The following is a 22909-nucleotide window of genomic DNA, read 5'->3' on the forward strand; positions in this document are numbered from 1 at the left end:
TCAGTTCTTTAGGTGATATTTCTATAAAACATTTGTCAAATTTCAACTTAAGAATCGTGTTATTCATTAATTTAAATTTATATTTATGATTTGCATAAATTCTAAAATTTATTCAGTTCATAATGATATCTATCAATTAACCTAATTATTATTTCATATAATAATCACATAAAAGGAGATGTTCTTACCCAATTCTCAAATTTGTTGGCTTTTATACTTAATCATTCAATCTTATCTGTTAATATGAATTTAATGAATTCCGAAACTTGTTCATTACGAATTGAATACAATTACTATAAATTCTTAAGTTTATTCAATTCGTAAGGATATGTTAAGTTTATTTAATTAATAACATAAAATAAATATTTTATATTGTTTTAAAAAACTTGTTCTTACCGAATTGTAATTCCGTTGAAGCTGTGCTGGAGTCTTTTACAGAATATTTATAACAGCATATGAAGCTCAATTCAAGTAATTTATTACATCAATTATGATTACAATTTGTTTGAAATACGTATTTAGTTAAACTAATACTCCCTTAGGCAATAACGATATCAAAGTAATTAATCCGAAGATTTATATATGATTATACTTAACTCCCCAAACAGCATTATTACTTATAATTCCATCAAATCTTCCATAGTATAAAAGCAGCAAATATGAGTGCTTTATACTTGGGAAGAGAGATAATCGTCCATAGCATAAAAATCAAACTAAATAATAAAAAAAAAAACAAAACAGAAAGAAATGCATTCAGTGAACTCATTTTGTGCTCGATACTCCATGGATACAAATAGTTAAGTGTTGTTTAAAATGCTATGCATAAGTTGAGAGCTAAATTGATGATTGTTTTTTCATTTACGTTTTCTTTTTGCATTGCACTTGCCGGCGACATACAGAATGACTTATATTAAGCTAATATTTCGTTTTAAAGCTCTAAATTCGTCTAACATGTAAAAACCCGAAATTCAAGATTACAGCTAACAGAACACCCAAGAGAAAAATAAAGAGAGAGAGAGAGAGAGAGAGATTGACATAAACTTATCACTGGCCTGAAGCGTTCTATCTTATCACACACATCGACAGCAAAAAAAAAAAAAAAAAAAACGTATCTTGTCTATACAGTAAAAAATAGAGTTGATTGAAAGAAAAAGAAAACTAAGTGGAGGTCTCCTCGTAGCCGCAGTGAGTGTAGCCCGTCTCCAAGGTGCCGCTGACAGCCGGCGATTTGCTGGGCAGATCTTGATGGTTGCCATTCGTTGTTGCCACCGATGTTGCCGCAGTTGCTGCCTCACAGCTGTCGAGGATGCGCTCGAATACCGCCTCGAAGCGACACCGACCGATGGCAAAGTGCGCCGGCAGCTCCAAGCTGTTCGACATCTCGCGCACCACATCGAAGAGCTCTGAGAGCGTTGGTTGATGCCCATGCGGATGCGTGGATCCCGCCTGCCGCACCTTGACCAGAAACCGCAAGCTGTGCGCATAGTGCTGCAACTCCATGGCGCCGGGCAAACGTTGTGGCAACATCTTCGCAATCGCCGCCTGTTGGATGGGCGCACAGAAGCAACTGATCGCATAGTAGCCACCGTGCTGCGCCTTCAGCTGTGCGGGCGTATTGCTGGCCACGATTTGGCCATCCTTGAGCACCGCAACGTGTTGGCACAAATGCTCAATCTCGGAGATCGAATGCGATGTCAGCAGCACAGCGCGACGCGCTCCGAGCAGCTGTTCGATGGTGCGATAGACAAACGAGCGCGTCACCGGATCCATGTCACTCGTTGGCTCATCCATCAGCACCGTCGGTGTGTAGCCGCAGCATGTGATCGCCACCGTCAACTTGCGTCGATTGCCGCCACTCAGTCGCTTCACCTGGATGTCGCGGTAGCTGCGTAGCTCGTACGTCTCGAGTATGCGCTCCAGCAGCTCATCCAGCTGTTTGACGCCTCGCAGCTGCCCATAGATACGGATGCACTCTGCCACGGTAAGGAGTGGGTCCAAGGGATTCGTCTGTGGGCAGTACGAGAGGCTGGGCTGTTATGGAAGGGAGAGGAAAGTAAGTTATCGAGAGTGCAAGAATACCGAAATAATACTTAAGTAAATAATACTTTAAAGTAGTATAACTATATATAATATTATACTACTGCATAGAAAGTACACCACAGAGTGTACAAATGATTTGAATGCGAACTAAATTATTTAAATTTAGTAATCGTAATATTGAACAAGTCAAATACGAGAAAAATACGAATATGTACCGAATTTAGTATATCTATATACCAATACATAAAAACTATACTGTAGTCTTCATACGAAAAGTATTCAAATTAATTGCTAATCGAACTAAATTATACAAATGCAGTAATGGGCATATTGAAAAATTGATTGCGAGATATTATACCAAAAAAAAAACTTAAGTATATCAAAGTGGTATTTATACATACATATGTATATACAACATTATTTTCTATATTGAAGTATATCTATATACTCTATATTTGGTATATTTAAGTATTCTTTCGGCATATTATGTATTCAATTTAATGCTTATCGATCTAAATTATTAAGAAGTAATAATCGTTTAATGCTGTCTTATTTATTTCATTTACAATGGCCAGTATTTTGAATTAAAATGGCGCTTGTAGCTAATTTCATTCAAATTCTATAATTTTTAGTTAGCTTAACTGACAAGAGTTAATTTCATTTTCAAGTCTGCAATATCAAGATCATTAAGATCAAGATCTTATTTATAGCTATTAGTTAGCTAAAGTGCACAGCAATATTGTCAGCAATTTTAAATTCGCTAGCTCTGCTAGTCTCGGAGATCTAAAGTTTTATGCTTACGGACGGACAGACAGACAGAAGGAATAAGAATAATTAGAGTGAAAACTGCGCATCTTACGTGCTCAAAGTGAATGTGTCCCATGTCGGGCAGCAGCTGTTTCGTCAGCAGCTTGAAGATGGTCGATTTGCCAGCGCCATTTTTGCCCAGCAGCCCAAAGCATTCGCCGTGTTGCACGCCAAAATTGACGTGCCGCACTGCGTAGCGTCCACGGCGGTAGGCATGCCACAGATTGTCGACACGCAGCGCCTCATTGGCGCCCACACAGCTCTTGTAGATACTCTGGATATTGACCATCTTCAGTTGGCCAAGACGTTGTAGTTCTTTGCGATACTGACAGTCGAGCTGGCTGCTAAGCTGTTGCCACCAACGCGTCAGCACATGACACTCAATCAGCACGTTGAGCACAAGGCCAATCACGCCCACCACAGCCAGCGCGGTGTAATGACGCTGCAACAGATCGCTGGCCAGCGGATGCTTGTAGGAATCGATGTCATAGCGCTTGAAGACGATCGCCACCATATAGTTCTTGCACAACTCGAGCAGTCCATCGCCCAACGCGTGCTGTGGAAAGACGAGGAAAGCGCTGTTCAGCCCATGGCGCAAGCTGTCCCAGTCACTGCCCTCGGCCACCACGCCTAGGATGAGAATAATGCCCATGGTAACCAGCGGAATGATGATGTTGGCGCAGAAGATCGAAACGATCGCGATGCTTGAGTCGCTGAAGATCTTCTCTATCACATGCACGGCTGGCACGCAGGCGAAGCTGTGTGAAGAGAACACGCGATTAGATTGTAGTACAAAGATATAGATTAAAACAGGGACAATAGATAGTTTTCGATACATAGATGTAGGATTACATCGAAAAATAAGTGGATAACTATTATATAAAGTATTTAGTATTTAGTATTTAGTATTTATTATTTATTATTTAGTATTTAGTATTTACATTTAATATTTAGTATTTAATATATACTATTTAGTATTTAGTATATACTATTTAGTATTTAATATATACTATTTAGTATTTAGATGATGCGGACAACAAGTCGAATCAATATAAAACTTTCCCAGATTAAATTAGTAATAATTAATGCATACATTATTATTTTTATAGTTGGAGTGATTATAGTATTATTCAGATAGAGTGCGAAAAAAATGAACTAGTCGATAAGATTGAACTATAAGAGATAAATCGATGAGTCTATCAATAAGTTTTAAGGACTAAACTAAAAGAATTTCAAAGATGAATTTGAAAATGCAGATGAGTAGAAAGATACAGAGAAAGAATTATAAAATAATTCAAGTCGAGAATTAAACAAATAAATAAAAATGCAGAATATGATGAATAACTAGATAACAATAGGAAAACAATAACATAAAGCCTAGGACCCACCTGAACATCAGCGAGAGCACGACAATTCCAGCGAGCTGCTGTCGATCGACGAACACGGGCATGTTGAAGATGAAGACAATGGCCAGACAGACGATCAGAGCGAGCACCATGATCAGATAGTCCCAGACGAAGGCGACCAGCCAATAGGTGATGGCACTCACTCCGCTGAGTCGCTGCTGCAGCTTCTCGCCATTGACGCGCTCGTTGACGAGATAAACGGAGCCAGCAGCAACAACGAGACCAAAGGCGATGAGCAGAATGAAGACCATGCAGGAGTCGCCAGCCTGACGCAGCACCGAACTCGTGCTTAGCTCGGCAAATCCTAGTTTCCACGGTTCGTTGAAGGTGCGCAACTCAAAGTCGCTGCTGTTGAGAGTTGTGCGCAAAATGTGCGCATTGAGATCGTTCAACCAGGCGAGCATCGCATGATACCCCTTGTTATTATACCAGACCGTAGCGCCGCTGCCATTCAGCGAGTAGCCGCCATAGCGACGTTCTCGATACTCGTCGAGACTATTGAGTACCCAGTAGAATGCCTGACGCGAGTTGTTGAACTCGTTGCACTCGAAGCTCGAGTCGCAGTCGCTGCGCAGATGTTCGTAGAGCGGTTCGCCGAACTTGCCAAGTCGCTGGCGACTCAGAAGTTGTGTGGAGTGCGGATAGAGGGCACGTGTGAGGGGCAACACGGTATCGAAGTCATCCTCGAGGCGATAGCTAACGAACCACATGGCAAACAGCTCAAAGATCGCCGGCAACAGCAGCACGTAGAGCAGCAGGCGATAGTTGCGGCAAAGATGACGACGTCTCTTTCCCATGAGCAGCACGAATTGTGACCAGCTGCTGGGCGCTTGCTCAGTCACATCGGCGGGACCCGTGACAATTGTGTTGTTGTTGCTGCTGCTGTTGCTGTTGCTGTTCAGTTGTGTATTTGTTGAAGTGTGTGCTTCAATGCTGCGATTCAATTGCTCGAACTCCTGTTCCAGACTCGAACTGCTGTTCAACGACAGCTCACTTATGTTGCCCGACAATTCCTGTGCCTGCAACTGTTCCAAGAATCTCACAGCACTCGGAGTCAGATTCTGGGCATAACTAGCGCTGATGATCAACTGTTGAGCTCCTGATTGCTGGCTCGAACTGGGCAGCACTTGACAATCCTTGAGCAGCTGTCGAGCCTGCTCCACAATGGCGGACGAGGCGCTGGCATCGTGACAACGCATCTCAATGCTGTAGTCCGAGGTGCAGAGGCGCTGCAACGAGTCCCGACTGTGCTGCGCCACAATGCGGCCCTGAGGAGGAGAGGAAAATTGAGAAAATTATTGTAAAGTGTTTATAATTAAGCCAAATAATTGTAATCTTAGGAATAGATCATTTGGAGAACTGTCTTAAGACCCATGAAAGTTACAGTCGACATTTGACTGTCAAGCAAGAAAAGTGTTTACTTAGACAAAAATTGATCTTGTTAAGTAGAGTATATGATGAAATAAGTATTATAAATATGTGTATGCATTCGAATTTTGATCATTATCATCATAATCAAGAAAGACTTGACTACGATGGACCATTTGCCACACACAATTATAAAGAAAGGAAATACATGTATAATAAAGTAAATTAATTATATTACATAGAATTTTATACATTATCATAAGACAGTTTCATGTTATAGTAAACATTTGTCTGGAATAGACCCTTTACTTTTTATACCCGCTACCCATAGGGTAGAAGGGTATTATAACTTTGTGCCGGCAGGAAATGTATGTAACAGGTAGAAGGAGTCATCTCCGACCCTATAAAGTATATATTTTCTTGATCAGCGTCAACAGCCGAGACGATATAGCCATGTCCGTCTGTCCGTCTGTCCGTATGAACACCTAGATCTCAGAGACTATAAGAGATAGAGCTATAATTTTTTTTCGACAGCATTTGTTATGTTTGCACGCAGATCAAGTTTGTTTCAAATTTTCGTCACGCCCACTTCCGCCCCCGCAAATCAAAAAAATCGAATAACAAGCGTAATTTTAAAGCTAGAGTTCCGAATTTTGGTATATACAATAATAACTATAGTAGTTATGATTTCTAAAAATTTGGTTGCGATCAGATAAAAATTGTCGAATTTATTAAAGAAATACTTTTGTATGGGCAAAAACGCCTACTTACTAGGGTCTGAGTTGCTTTGGCTGACAATCTGGTATATTGTGCCGTCTATGGTATATTTTGAACACGGTACTATATCGATATACCACATATACCATTTGGTATACTTTTAGTATTTTTGCAGTATATTTGGTATATTTTGGAAAAATACCGCAAAATATATTTCTTTTATTCAAAATGGGTAGCGGGTATCTCACAGTCGAGTACACTCGACTGTAGCTTTCTTACTTGTTTTTGTTTGGCACTGAATATGAAAATCCACACTTTAGCCGTATGCCAAGTTATAAGCTAACGTCTTGAAAAATACGGATATTAGTCATTATTACTATTATGGAATTGTGAGAGAATATCCAATTCATAATAATAATAAAACATAATCAGAAAAGCCCTATTTTAGTTGCTGATACTTAGATGTATATATAGACAGACGAACGGTTTACTTGTCTTTGCCTAATTCTGATAAAAAGACTGAAAAAACTTTGAACTTACGTTCTGCATGATGAAGAGCGCATCGCTCAAGTACTTGGCTTCATCAAGGAAGTGTGTGGCAAAGATGACGGCGCGTCCTTGGCGCAGCTGCTCGATCAGCAGCCAGATATCCTTGCGGGCCTTGGCATCGACGCCGTTGCACGGCTCATCGAGGATGACGACACTTGGCGAGGCAATGAATGCAATCGCGACACAGAGACGTCGTTTATAGCCGCCCGACAGCTGATGGGCAAAATAGTTCTCGTATTTTCCAAAATTGAGACTCTGCAGCGTTCGTCGCACTTCCTGATCCGCTGTCGACAGTTTCTGCTGCAGATCGCTTTCCTGCGCGCTGCCAGCTGCCTCGAGCTTCAGCTGGGCATACATCTCGAGATGTTCGCGTGCCGTCAGCGTTGGAATCAGGATGTTATCCTGCCAACAGACGCCCACATTGTGCTCACCAGCGAGCAGCACTTGACCCGTCGTCTGCACCGTTTGACCCGTGAGCAGTTTGATCAGCGTGCTTTTGCCCGCTCCGTTTCTGCCCAGCAGGCAGCTGACCTGGTTGCGTGCAAAGTCCAGGCTGAGATTCGACACCGCGAACTTGTTGCCATACATCTTGGTCACGCTTCGCAGCGAGGCGCCCAACTTGGCGTCCAGTTGAGCTCGAGTGACGCGCACAAATCTGTAATTGTCTGTGGAATTTCCAAAAATATACAGATAATGCATTATCACATATATTAAATATTTTTGTATTAAAATAAGAGTTATTCTACAAATTATAAAATTTCACTAGATATACTTTAATTATAATATCATATATTCCACTAAAAGGAAAAATTGATTTCTAAGTGGAATAAAGTAATATAAAACAAAATCGTAAAGAACACAGCTGTACATATCTATCTTTGAAATACGGCATTCATTACTCACTCTTCTTGTAGCGCTGATAGGTATCTCCAATAGCCGCATAGATGAACATATTGAGCACGAACATCAGCAAGGACAAAGCGCATTCACTGCGAGCTGGACCAAGCTGAAAGAGATGACCGACTCCCAAGCCCTGCTGTTGCAACTCCATGCGCATCAGTTCACTCCAGCCCTTGGCGAAGGCCGTTGTTAAGGAGAGATCAACGAGAAAACTTTCAAAGAGATTCAGCTTGGCATCGAAAAGCAGCACAATAATGTATGGACACAATGTGATGAAGAACAGCAAAGCGGCAGCCACTGCACCAATGTTAGCAGATACAAAGAAGTTGGAGCACATATAACTGAAAAGAAAAAACACTTCTTTATAAAGAGAAGAACTCATTTCATTAAAGAACTGCTTACCAGAATGATATGAGACAAGCGCCAAAGACTAGGCAATAGAACATCATAAAGAACCAATTGGTATAGGCGAGAATTCCACCAGAGTAGAGCACCAAGCTGATCAGCACAAAGATCACAAACAGCTCCATGAAACTCATCAGAGACCAGGCAATCAGCTCGGAGTGTGCTCGCAGGCCCATGGAACGCATCAGCTGCAAGATTGAAGTTAAATGATTACTACACATTTGATTCCCATTCTATTGCCTATCAAAGACTAAAGGGGCTTAATAACATATATTATATTTAGCTTAACTGCCTTGAATTCAATGGCAGCTACCATATCTCAAAAAGACAGAAAATAAAAAATGTGAAACTCGATATTCTAATTGAGTACATTATTCAACTTAAACAATTACAATAATATTGCTCTCGCATATCTAATAATAAATTCAATTTATATTCAGCTTAACTACATCCCATTTAGTGACAGCTATCATAAAAATTCATCAAGCGCTTTCAATTTTGTATAAAACATTAAAAACTCGTTATGCTTATTGAGTGAACTATTTAACTAATAAGTATAATAATATAACCGTGGCTAAAAAGAATCTGACTATATATTTAGCTTAACTGCAGCGAGTTCAGTGGCAACTATCTTGAATATGTTGCAAGTAATATTTTTAGAGGTCAACTTTAAATGCTTTACATAAAAATATGAATCTATCATCTCGGTGCAGTTTGTTATTGTGACACCTAATAGAATTAAAAGTAAATTTTTTGATTAGAGCTGATATAAACTTATCTTCTTCTCGCCTAAAGAAGTTGTATCTAGACTTATTATTATTTGTAGTTATTGATGTGCCAACTATGCAAGATATTAAAGTTATATTATGGTGATCTATAGAAACACATTTGGTTCTCCATATGTTAATGGTTGCTGAGATCCGAGTGTTTAAACAGGTGGACGGACGGACAGACAGACGACTTACTCACCATGCTATTACGACTCTCTCGCATCCAAATGCGTTCGCGCACACAAATGGCAACGACAATAACGAGACCGAGGCAATAGGCCACTTGCACCGCCTGCGAGAGATAGAGACCACGCTTAAAGCTGCAAAAAAAAAGGAGATTAATTAAGTGTGATCTAAGGACTCTAAGTTTGCTGTAACATACTCATCCTTGGCATAGGCGGGATAGGGAAACTGTTTGGTGTAGAATTGCATGTCATCGACATCGAATTTGATGGTCTTGGCCTCGGGGGAATCGCCGCCAAAGCTGCTCAGCAGATCGAGGAGTCCAGCTCGCTTCACACGATCGCTGCGGACATCCGGCAACTCGCTGTCGGAGAGCACCAAAATATCCGGTTTGATTGTGGTACCAACATCAACTTGCTCTGTCGAAGTGGTTGTCTCTGCTACGCTATCTTCCTTCTCTTCATCTAGTTGTGGCATTGTTGTCGTTGCCTCCGCTAAAGCATTTACGGTTGTAGTTTCCGCTGGTTTCGAATCGAAACCAAAATCATCATCATCATCGTCATCGAAGAGATCATCGTCCACACTTTGCACTGTGACCCGAGGACGTGCCGCTGCCTCCGCTTCGGACTCTTGCTCCGACTCAATTGGTCCCAATTGTTGACGCTTGTGCTTGATGATGCCGAGATCGACGAGCTGCTTCAGCTGCACAAAGCCACGATGATACTTGAGATCGACAAGCATGCTGCCCGCTGGTCCTGGGAACCAGAACCGATTCTTATTCTCAAACGTTGGCTGCGTATTCTCCGTGTCCATATGAATTTTGTAGCTAATCTCATTGTCTGACACATTCTCAAAGTTGAGCGCAGCCAGAAAGAGACGCTCCTGATTCAGTTCATAAGCGCGATGCTGCAGTTGCTGCACACTCGACACCGCCTCGAAACGATCGACAGAGAGACACTCGAGCAGATCGCTGATCGTGTTGAGTATCTGATGTATCAGCTTATTGGTCCGCACATAGTTCATAATCCGCTCGATCTCATCGATGTCGAACTCGTCGCCCACCAGGCTCTTGACGAGCGGCGATCGCGCCAGCTTCAGCAGCCCCTCGAAGGCCTCCTGGAAGGTTGCATTCGTGTGCAGTTTATTCAAGATCTCGGCCGCCGCATGGCCCAATTTCTGAACACGCTGCAGTTCCTCAAACGTAGCGTTGGTCTGCAAAACAATAAAAATAACGCAATTAATGTAGGTATACAAGAAATTACAATTTGAGGTGCCAACTCACAAACTTCACAATGCTTTCGGTATCCGCATTGGGCGGCGTGTACAAGATCTTGCCCTGTATGATCGGCTTGAGCACATTCCAAGTGAGCTTGCCCTGATTGGTCGATGTCACATCCAGGTATAAACGCTTGCAATACTTAGCTGTGAATTAGATTAAAAAAATGTGAAACTAATTAATCGAGCTTTCATTTTACAAGGCATAAAATACTTTAATACATAATGGTATATTTAGAGTGCAGTAGCAAACCGACATACCAAATATACTTTTCGAGTTTTTGATTGCTACAGTATATTAATCAGAAATTTTGTTTACCATTTTATCGGTATATTTTATCTACAATATTGCTTTGGTTGGCAATCTGGGTATACTCAATGGTACATTTTGTATATAATAGTATATCGATATATCAAAATTAACTTTTCGGTATATTTCTATATTTATAAATTTCAAAATTAATTTTTCGGTATAATTATATGATATATTTTGATTGCACTAATATAATATATCGATATATCAACAATTACTGTTTGGTATATTTCTGCATTTTTGAGTATTTTTGGAATATTAATAGTATATCAATATATAAAAATTGACTTTTCGGTATATTTTATATTTATAATATCAGCACGCTCTTTACTCACTTGGCATGGCACGCAACTCGTCATCGTTGACCTCGCTAAAGTCCTCGGAGTAGAGTATATCGTTGACCAGCGGAATGCTTTCCGTGCTGGGGAACGGATGTCCGCAAAGCAAGATGCCAAACTTGACAAAAGTCTCACGATCTGCAGAGTTCAGAGATTAAAGCAAGAAACCGGCAAATAAGAAAATTAAAGATTAGAGTAGAAAAAGTAGAAAGTTAAAAGAATAAAACAAATTTTAAGAGCAAATAAAAACCTTATAATGGTAACAAAATCGCTCACATAAAATATATATTTGGTTTGTACAAATATCCGTAAACATAATGACAATCTAATCAAGGCAATTTTAATTTTTATTTGATAAATTACTTTTATATTGATTTCCATTCCAAGTTTAAATTTAACAAGATGAAAATTGATGACTGACTTTTATTTTTCTTTCTAAGCTGAAGTTTAATATAATTTGAATTGAAAATTTAACTATTACTTTATAATTTTTTTAAATTTACAAATGAAAGTAACTTACTTGAAAAGAGTTTTGTGATATCGAAGCTGTAGTTCATCAAGCGTTCGATGCGTGGCACCAGCGAAACAATCTGACTAATGTTGCCTGACGATAAACAAAAAGAAAGGAATAAACTTGGGAATAAATACTCAGACTCTGTAAACTCACTGCTGATGATGTCAAAGTGGCTGCTCGTTACCAGAGTTGTCACAGCGCTGACAAAGTTCGCCTTCTCGGGCAGCTCGATGACCGCATTGTACAATCGATCGTCGGTCACAAAAACATTGATCACCTCGATCACAGAGTGCAAACTGAAGGCAGATGTAAAATAATAATATCTTAATCGGCAAAAGGTAAATGCTGAGTTCAAACTTACGGCGCTTCTTGCCATTTGGAGTACTCCTCGTAGGGTTCGGTCTTCAGGCACTTGTTCTCCAGACTGCAGATGTAGGAAAATGCGCTGGGCACCACTTGATTTTTGGTGGGGAGGAGGCGAGTGGGAAACTGACAAGCGTCGATCGGTTGCGAGTCATACTTGAGCCGGATGATGTAGAGCAGCATAAAGATGAGGACCGGAAATAACAGCAGCGTCAGAGTTAAACCCTTTTGACGCCACAGCGCGAGCAGATCCTTGCGCAGCAATGCCCTCACCTCGCTCCTCGCAAAGGACATCGTGATCGTGATAATGATCAACTTCAATAAGCTTCGGCATGCAACACGATTTCTGTTTGCAGGCAATTAATTAGCCATGTTGTTGTTGCTGTGCACAAAAACAAAAGGTTAGCTCGTTAGTTAGTTTAGTTTGCAAATTGATAAAGTAAAGATTAAAGTCTGAGGCTGCCAAGAAATTGCGCGATTTTCCAATCGATCGAAGTGTAAAGTTTAATATCTAATTTATTAGTGACTGCTACACTAAATGCACTTAATTCGAGAATAACTACAATGCTGTGTCTATCGAATGCTGTTGAGAGGAATTTATTGAACCGACGCTTTTTAATGCAGCATTCCTGCATACTCTGTAGAAATTCCTAAGCCGAGAGCGTGTATATGGAAAGAGTGGGAAAATTAAAAACTGGAAACGAGTTCAATAAGTCAACAATTTCTTTTCATTATTAAGTATTTACAAAGAAACATTTCAGTTTACCAGTCACAAAGAAAGAAAAAAGGATGGAATAAAATACATTATGAGAATCTTTTAAAAAAAAACATTTTATTAGTTACACAATTTTATTTAAATTTAAGACAAAAACGAAAACATTTTAAAAATATTTTTGTAATATATAATTAGTAAACTAAAATGTTGCTAGTTTTAAGGTTTTTCCTGCATATCTATTACATTTAAATAATAATTTGTATAAGTACTTTTCTATAGAAAAAATTAATCAATTTTAGATAAATCAACCCAGTTTTATAGAAATTAACTTTTATAAAAAATAACCATTTTATTTTAAAGATAATAATATTTGTAAGAAAATTATGTCAATCTGAACATATCTTTGTTTTACATTAATAAGTAATTTATTAATCCATTTTTTATTTATTTATGAACAATGTATTTTTAATTCCAGTCAATTTTATCTATTTTATTTTTATATAAACTATCAGCGAAGCTTACAGAGTAACTGGTTAGTCGAGTAGCGCTAGGAAATAGTTGGCGAAGCGCCAACAAACAGGTTTGCACCACACATTGCGTATACGTAATGCGGCTGCTAATCAGCTGTGTCAACTTGCATTTTTAATCGCCTAACAACAACAATAACAACTCGCAGTTTCCTCTACCAAGATGCAGCTGTCAAATGCGGAAATATTAAATCCGAACTATCAACATAATGATCGTTTAATCTCTTAAGCGGTGCGCCCCCGTTTTGGGCCCGATTGTGACCACGCTGCGCTCGTGGTTAAAGCCGAGTTGGGTCGAGTTTGGGCCACCAAAGCGCAAAAGCAGGCGTTAATAGATTCTCAAGTATTTGCGATAATTGCGCGTGACGTGTGAGAACCCTGAGATGATGTGTTGTCTGCCGTCTATTTTATGTTGTTTATGCTCTTTATGCGGGAATGTTTTATCACCACTTTGTCATGACTGTGGGAATGCGAAGCGATGTTGCGACGTCATCTCGTCTCGTCTCTTTGTTGACTTTCCTCAGCTTTTAATTGATATCCGCTAATTGCGAGAGCAACAACTGATCAGCTGGCGGATGACCTTGAATCAAAGAAACACTTCCACATCTCTGTGATTAACAGAAACATTCGTTTCCCTCGTCTCCTAAAACAAACTCAGTGACATTTCGATGTCTTAAGCAGACATTTTCCGCATTCAACGAATTAAGCTGCGATAGCTTTAAGCAGCTTAAAAATGTCGCTTTATTTCTGCATATATTTCAATAATCACTCAAATTAATAAATCAAGAAGAAAATATGAAATGAATGCACTAAAATCGGAAAAGCAAATATATCATATTCAAATAAAATAATGCTGAGTTGGAATTATTATTTAATTTACTTGTATTAATTTTTGAATTGATGCTGATCAAAAATAAACAAAAAGCAGCAAATAAACTGGAATTATCATTTATTTATTTTGATATAAAGAGGGCAGTCAAATGGGAAAAGCAACAAAACTTCAAATAACATTAAATATATCAATTATATAAGAAAAATGAGCAAATAAACTGGAATTATGATTTATTTTCTTGTTTTACATTTGGAACAAAATAAGGGCAAAAAGCTCTATCTAAATTAAAGTAATCAATAATGGAAGAAATAGCAGCAAATAAACTGGAATTATTATTAATTTATTTATATTCAATTTTGAATTAACTCCTAATTTAAGAAAGAGCAAAAAGCTTGATACAAAAATAAATGTTTCAAGTCTGCAATAAAAATAAAAATAAACACGCTCAAAATAGGAACAAAAGCAACGTAGACGACATCATTAAAATAAACTGGATTTATATATTTATATATATTTTTTAAATAATTTTGAAATGAATGCTTGTCAAGTGACTTAAGAATTAGAATTTCTTTCGCAATCGAATTTTTAATCCGTCTGAATGTTCAGTTATAGTTTGCAATCATGATGAGCCAGCCTAAAACTGATTTCGCAAGATTTATTGCCAGAGGGTCGATCATTCAATATAAAATATGAGAGAGTGAGAACTAAAAACCAGTTAATGCCAATCGTAAATTGACGTGCATATGCAAATCTTGACTTGTGACTTTTGATACCAACTGGTTGGGGTTTTTTTTTTTTTTTCATTTTCATTTTCTTCGCTCTTTTCTAGGCAATCGACACTCTACAAAATGTCTACAGTGTGTAAAGTCTACACAAGCTTCTACTGCGATCGGTTACAAAGTTCGATAAAGACATGATTGCGACTTGATTTAAAACTGTCTTGTCATGCTCTAACTTGTCTCGCAGCGTAGACAAAAGAATTGTACGACGAGTATAAAATTGTACAACTTGCGATTGCTAGACGATCGCAGATCGCCGATCGCAGATCGCACATCGAATGCCGAATGTCGAGTGTCGACTTTTATCTATGCCATTGACACTGGGACAAGGCTTTTCCTTGACTTATTCTCAGCACAGCACAGCTGCTCATCAAGAACTCAAGAGTTAAGATCAGCTAAAAAACAATTAGCTATTGATTACAAGGCAAGCATCCACACATTTGCAACACTGGCAACGTCATCGTTTTTGGGGGCAACGCCTTAAACTGTCTTAAAATTTGATAAAGCAGTTATATAGAGTTGAGACAATTATTTATGATTATATTTGATATCGATTACTATTCTGCGATTTTATATTATATGCACTCAAACTTAGCGTAATCGCTAAATCATATATCTAATATTCATAAAATTCTAATTCGATTATGTTATAGATCTTCAAGTCACTTCCAAGTTGCAGATTAATGATCGATTGTACTTGATCTATTTCTGTATTGAACACTCTTTGATTTATTGCATTATTTATCGCTTTTTTCTCTAACAAATTATATTATATAATAATATAAATATATATTATAAATAATAATCTAAAATTGTGAGTTTCTGCACTCTCGCCTGAGCTGATGAAATCTTTCTTAAGCAGCTGCGATCACTTTGATCAAAAGTTGCGAAATAGTACGTTAAACTGACTGCATTAAACGCAGGCTGCAATCTCTGAACCAGTTGAACAACACACACAAGTGCAACTCGATGTTGCTCTCATTCAAATGACACAAGCTAATGACATGTGACGACATAAGCGAGCATTTCATTGATCCATTAACGAACGATCGCTCGCCCCACTTGCGATCATTTGTTTATATTCGTATTCGCATGTAATAACAACATATTTATTTCTATGCTGAATCTATGTCAACAGTATAATGCATTATCAGTTTTTAACCTGATAACGCAACACAACACAAATAGTCTTCGCCTTGGCGAGTGCCAAGAAACGAGATCACAGATGATCAACGATAATCGATCATTAAAACAGAACAGATAATTGGCAAAATTAATTTGGATGTGAGATGTGAAAGAAAGTCTTGAAGAAATTAGTAAGTAAAGAAATAAAAAAAAAGAACTGCTCATAAAAATATATTTTTTTATTTGCTTTTTAATAAGAACTGGAGTCTTATATTAAATGTTCTTGAAATCAAGATGTGTTTTCTAACATTAGGATTTTCATATAAAAATTCCAAGTACTAAGACAAAAATCTTAATTTTTTATAAGAAAACGATTAAAAAATTCTAAAATTATATTTAAAAATGTTTAACAATTCAGCAGCTCATTATCATAATTCAAATCAATTTAAATGATCGTGATTAAGAAATGCTAATGAAAAGGTGGAAGATAACTTGTCAGCAAAATCTATTCGTAAAGATAATGAAAATTAATATCGAAATACTTAACTTGATCTGCTTTATCAATCAAATAGTTTTGCAAGCGCATTTTTTGGGATATGTCGAGCAGACTTCCCCATTTATCTGGCAAATCACAGACACGTATATAATGAAGTAATGCTAATGAATTACATGCAAAGAGCCCTGCTGACAACGGCAACAATTGAGATACAGAAAACAATTGCTTGTGATAATTAACACATTAGTAAGTCTATTATTTACAGCCACACAACCATTTTGCATGCGGAAGAAAGAAGACGTCACATTATCGGCATATATTATGCATGTACATACATATATAAGCCTCTATATATGTATGTATATCTGTGAGAAAGATCACACTTGTCAATTAGACAGTCACAGCACGTACATAAAAAGTAAAGCTCGATCATACAAAAGACTCCCCGAGAGTTGCAAAGAGTTATAAGTATTGAGTTTCCAATTGCCAGTTTCAGCCTCATTTCCAGTTCCAGTTCCAGTTGAATGGAATCTCTGCGGTTTTTGGTTGAGTTCTTGAATGGAAAAAACAAACAAGAAAGCTACACTTGAGTGTGCTTGACTTTAAGATACTCGCTAGAGCAAAAGGGTGCAAAACAAATCTATATACTTCAAAAATACTGAATTATATATATGGTATATCATACAAGTATAGTATTTTATCTGTGCGGTATAATTCTTTGGAATATAACAAAAATAATATACCAAAAATACAGAAATACACCAAAATATATTTATAGTATATCGGTATAGTATTTGCGGTATAATTCTTTGGAATATAACAAAAATAATATACCGAAAAATACAGAAGTATACCGAAATATATTTATAGTATATCGGTATAGTATTTTACCCTTGCGGTATAATTCTTAGAATAGTATAAGAAATTAATATACCATTATATGGTATAGTATTTTATCGCATCGCAAAAAGTTCAAAGTTTTCAGTTTAAAAACACTTTACAAAAATACTGAAATATTACAAAATATATATTTGGCATCTTGAAATAATAAGTGCAATGAGAAATATGTATGTATATGGACAAATTGACCAACGAATTATAATACCCTTCTACCCTATGAGAAGTGGGTATAAAACACAGACATACGCACAGAACTTTTTGTGGCCAATGAAGCATGTAATCCACAACTGTTTCTTTTACCAGAGTTTCAAGTGCAACACAGAGCCGAACACACTGTTGATTTACGACCACATCTTCTATAATTACTGTCGCTTCTTTCACTTGCCAGTTACGAGTTAAATTTAAAGCTTTAGACTAATTAAAATACTACTCGCACATTCGCAAAGCAAAGCAAAACACATTAAGCACACAAATCACACACATAAAGACTAAGCAAATACCCTATCCAAACAAGCAAAAGGTAGTTCAACTTTATGCATATGAAATTGAAAATTGCATATTTTAAAAGTATATTCAACTCTCGCAATATATTATAGGGTATGCAAGTGTTTAGTTAGTCGCTAATCGCTGGGTTCAAGTATCCATCAAATGCCGAACCTGTTGTCACTGAGAAGGGGAACTCTTCATCACGCCTTTCGGCGAACGGAGAGATTTTAATTAATTCAAATTAGTTTCCAGAGGCAATCTTCAAAGATTTCGTGCCTTCGCCTGACAGACAGCTCAGCGTGTTTTGCTGGGCGGCGTGTTTTGCTGGGCGGTCGCAGTCATCAACCAAAGTAAATCGAAAGTGTTAGATCTCATTAAACAACAACAACAACAATAATAACGACGATAAGAAAACACATAGAGAGTATTTAAGCAAGCGCATCAAACTTTGTTGCTTCCAAGTAAAATATCAATCTATTCCCCAGCACAGCACGAATGTCTTGCATAAAGTCAGGCAATTATAGCACAACTTCGTGATGCATTCAGAATTGGTGAATTCTTAGATTACATGGGAAGCAGTTTGCATGGGAGAAATTTAATACAAGCGAAAATTGATTATTCAATTAAGAATGAAAAACAAACATTTCGAAAAACAATATTATTAAAAAGGTCCATAACAAATTTCATATCTTTACTCATTATAGTTCCAGAGATTGTCGAGCAAACAGAAACAAGCAAGAAAATTTCACTTAAAAAAATACTTTATTTAAAATGTATGTTTAGATTTTACAAGTGCAGAGAATATGCTTTCAAATATATCAATCAGAGAAAATAGTAAAAGATTCCATGATATAATAGACACAAATTGAAATTTTCTTTAAAATTTATATTTTACAAGAGCAAAGAATATGTTTTCAAATATATCAATCAGAGATCAGGGTAAAAGATTCTATGAAAAATAGACACAACTTTAAAGTTACTCAAAAAGTAAATTCTATCAAATACCAAGCGATTAATTTTTTCTTTAGCATTCGAAAAATATATCAATCAGAGATATATCTTATTCTTTCGGGTGTTTTGCCGAATATTCTCGACCATAAACAAATGATTCTATCGGATAAGAATCTTACCAAGCGAAGCATGAGCAGTGACAAATAGTGAAGTTTTATTCTATTCTTCCGTCTATTGTTATACCCTGTAAAGCATTCTGTGCATGACACACTCAAGTCACACTTCACATCACGCTGATCTCTAGAAAGTATTTCTACCGGTCTAAGAGACGAAGCTACGTGACGCTGACGTGACGTGAGGTTGCCATCGACCTCAGGCAATTATCAGTTCAGTTGTAGCAAACAACCCAGAAAAATGTGGCAAATAGTTGTGCGATAAGAAAACCACCTTGAGCATTGTCACGCCCCCAAGAAGCCGCCACAAAACAATAAAAATATGTTTAATATTTATCTGTTAAGCGGAGTCGTAAACACAACAAAGCGAGGCGACAGATTTTCGCAAGTGTTCTGAGCCGGAGAAGAAGAGACAACAAGAAGAAGACTAATAAATGTCTGAGAAGTGCTTTTAGCAGTCAATCAATAGCAATCCACAAAGCATTAGACGTACATACATACAACGACCTTGGCCATGAGTTTGCTGCTAACTGGCTATAGAAACTAATTCAACAAAAAGTGCAAAAAAAATATAGACTCGGTAATCAGAGAGGGGCGAAGCGAAGAGAAGAGAGAGTTATATGTAAGTATTAGCTACTAAGTTGGTAGTATATCAAATATACAAATATCAAAGTAAATAAATAGAAAACTCGTTTGTCGCAAGGCATCCAATAAACTCGTTTCCCCTCAGCCCAAATTCCCTTCATTGCGAGCAGTATTACGAGTCTGGGCTGGGACAGAGACTGCGACGGAGACGGAGACTGACTTCGAGTACGACAACAAATACGTGTTTCATATAATGCGTTTTTATTTTGATTATTATCCCCCACTTAAATTTACATGCCTGTCGTCGTACAACAACTCTCTGAACTCTCGCCTCTACTTACTCTAAGTAACATGTATAGTATATTAGTATATAGTCTGTGATTGTCTTTTTTTTTGTTATAAGCAATCCGATTAACAATAATGTCATGTTCTTGCACCCGTCACCATGAGTTGGCACTAACTAAAGACAGAACTCTAGACCACAACGAATTAAGTTGGTAACTTGGTAGCGCGTCTTTACTATTTATAAATTCCAAAACAATATACATATATAACATACTTATTATATACTCGAATTTAATTTTAAACTATATCGCGCATTCGGTTTTATTTATACACATTTAAGCCGCTGTCTGCATAGGAAATGCTGCTGAGCTGTATCTTTTTATTTTTGCACTTTTATCTTTATTTGTTTATTGTGCTTCTCGCTTTTTAATTCTCTTCAACCTGCTCAGCAAGTTGCAAGGTCACAATCGAAATGCAATTAAGCTACTACCTCGGCTGTGATATGTGCAAAAAAAAAAACGAGTAGATCGCTCACATGCGATAATCTGTAATATATGCATTCATATTTAGATATTAAATTGTACAGCTTGACAAATTTAAAGAATTTAGTGACCAGGTTGGCAGCGCTGCACATTCAAATGGTAGCGCTAAATGCACTGCTTGCTCTCTGATATGACGAATTATTTGGAGAGCTAACCAAACAATGAATTACTTAAAAACATTAGTTAAAAAAAAAACCTAGTACATAGGAAGCAATATTCAAGTTAGAGCATTTATCATGTGTAGCAGACGAACCGGATTAAAACTGTATTTGAATCGGAACAATAAACAATAAAATAAAGAAAACTAATTAGAATATTATTATATAAATAAAATAAATATTATTATATGAAAAATTAATATTTATTCTAAGAAACTAGATTTACTTCCAACGAAAGATTAATAAATGAAACTTATGTATATCAGATTACGTTGAATTATCAAAGCTGCACTTGTCTAATTTATGCCTTCTTATGGTAAGACGTCAATTGTCGAATTCTTGGTATGATTAAAATTATAATACTGTGGATCGCTGCCAATGCAAATGTTTCAACTTGTTTTTGCATATTGAATAACATTTCTAATGAGCGCAGTTAATGAATCATTATTCAGCAATTACTGTACATACATACATATATAGTCTACTATATAGTTTATGCGGTTTGCTTTTGTTTTGCTTTTCGATTAGTTTTCACTTTCTTTTGAGAGCATTGTTTTGTTACTTTTCGTTTCTTTGTTGGGGGCCCTTCACAGACAGACGGCACAATAAGCCAACTACTACACAACAATAACAATAACAATAGCAATCACAATAACAACTGCAACGTGCCAAGAAATCGAAAAGCAACTAATGCGGCCAGTAGATACCATGTAAACGGAGTGCAAGAGAAGTTTATCCACACAAAGGTACAACAAACAAAGATGTGTTAACATGTGTACTTGTTGTGCAAGCAGTGCATTTTGTAGTAATAGCAAGCAGTGCGCTAGATGCCTGCAAACAGACATACATATCAAAGTAATGAAATTTGACAATCGCAGGCTCATTGCAATGAAACCCCTCAATGGTCACATGGGCGTGCAGGGTATGCAAAATCAAGTTGAAAGCGATATAGCAAGCGATTAAAACAGCTGTCGCGTTGAGGACACATGGACTGCAGAGAGACTTGTCTGAGACCGCAAAAGCTTTTAATCAAAGCTTGCGCGGCTGACTGTTTTTGGGCAATTTCGTTGCACTCGTTGGTGTTGTTTTGTGTGTTTGTTGGCCAAACTTGTATTAAATGCAATTGCAACAACTTACCCCACCTGTTGCTGCTGTTGTTGTTGTTGTTGTTGCTGCTGCGGCGCCGATTTGATATTTCAAATTCACTTTTTAGCACTTTGCACAAAATGACACACAAAAACAAAAATACAAAAAAAAATATGCCACACGATTTTTGGCTTGTTGCTGCCACTGCTGTTGCTTCTTCTTCTTCCTCTGTTGCTTCTTACTTTTTGTTGTTATTGCTTTTGTTTAGTTTGCTTTTAATGGTATTTCGGTTATTGGTAATTTCGCTTTTCGGGCATCAATTTTTACTTTCGTTACACGCACACACACACACACAGACAACACGCGCGAACGAAGTGACACACGCACATACGGACACGCACAGTAGTTTTGTTGTTGTTCTTCAGCGTTGTTTACTTTGCATTTGCATCTCTTCTGTTCACTTCTTCTACTGGTCTGGTGCCGTTGCTGCTGCTGCTACTGCGCGACTGCTGCTGCGTCGTGAGCTTCTTCTTCTTTTTGTGCTTTTAGCCGTTGCGCTTGCGCTTGCGTTTGTTTTTGGTCTTTCGTCTTTTGTTTTTTTGCTGCTGTTTGTGTTTTTGTTTTTCGTAAGCTCGCGCTATCGAAAGCTTTTTGAAGAGACGTCCGTTGACAACGCTGGCCGCAACTGAACTGAGCTTCACAAAGCGCGCTTACGGAAAATTATTTAATTCCACGCAGCGGCGGCAGCGTCGCCGGCAGCAGCGACGTTGTTGTTAACGTCGACAATTCGAATTCGAACGATCGATCGTTCGCTCTCTTTCCAACTCATTTGGGGAGTGCAACAGCGCGCTGAACTCTTCCGTGATCGGTTCTAACTGTATTTTTCGTTGCGTGCCGCATTTACCAAAATACAAAATTTGGTAGAAAAGGGAGAAAAGTTAATTAACATGTCGTCTATGCGTTGCATGGACTTAATTGCAACATCATTTCCTATATGGTCAGCTAATACCCTATATTAAACCTCTTCTTCAGCTATTCTATTCTATTCTCTGCATACCAACAATATACATACATACATATGTATGTATTCCCCCAAATTCGTCATGTCATGCTGAAGTCGCACCGTCATTCATTCAGTCTGTCAGTCAGTCAGTTACGCATTCATTCAGGCGTGTAGAGGCGCCTTCTCAGTAGCCGATGTGTACCTTGCACTGACATGTAGATGGCGCTTAATGGATTGGAACCCTGTATGTGATCATACTTTAGTTCTCAACTCTCAGCGATCCTTATCTTCTGGCCTTTAATTTGATAGGCAATGAGC

General features: G+C 37.7%; 1 protein-coding gene across 1 annotated transcript; it reads right to left on the minus strand.

Moving 5' to 3' along the window:
• Positions 1 to 451: 451 nt before the first annotated feature.
• On the minus strand, positions 452 to 22279 carry LOC117568337 (phospholipid-transporting ATPase ABCA1). Its single transcript, XM_034250132.2, has 14 exons — positions 21640 to 22279; positions 11947 to 12330; positions 11739 to 11881; positions 11592 to 11675; positions 11069 to 11209; positions 10428 to 10567; positions 9345 to 10357; positions 9162 to 9282; positions 8190 to 8380; positions 7791 to 8128; positions 6879 to 7552; positions 4236 to 5521; positions 2900 to 3605; positions 452 to 2031 (listed from the first exon to the last, which is right to left on the minus strand). Exons 2-14 carry the CDS (start codon positions 12240 to 12242, stop codon positions 1159 to 1161), a joined length of 6006 nt encoding a protein of 2001 aa, XP_034106023.1. The 5' UTR covers positions 12243 to 12330; positions 21640 to 22279; the 3' UTR covers positions 452 to 1158.
• Positions 22280 to 22909: the final 630 nt, after the last annotated feature.

Source organism: Drosophila albomicans, chromosome X, assembly GCF_009650485.2.
Source record: "Drosophila albomicans strain 15112-1751.03 chromosome X, ASM965048v2, whole genome shotgun sequence".
NCBI lineage: Eukaryota > Metazoa > Arthropoda > Insecta > Diptera > Drosophilidae > Drosophila > Drosophila albomicans.

Excerpts from the sequence above, each read along its gene's own strand:
- LOC117568337 (XM_034250132.2), bottom strand. The coding sequence starts at position 12,242 with ATGTCCTTTGCGAGGAGCGAGGTGAGGGCATTGCTGCGCAAGGATCTG. Across the intron at positions 9,283-9,344 it reads CCCGCCTATGCCAAGGATGA|CTTTAAGCGTGGTCTCTATC; the intron begins GTATGTTACAGC and ends TTTTTTTTGCAG. Across the intron at positions 7,553-7,790 it reads CTATCAGCGCTACAAGAAGA|ACAATTACAGATTTGTGCGC; the intron begins GTGAGTAATGAA and ends GAAATTCCACAG.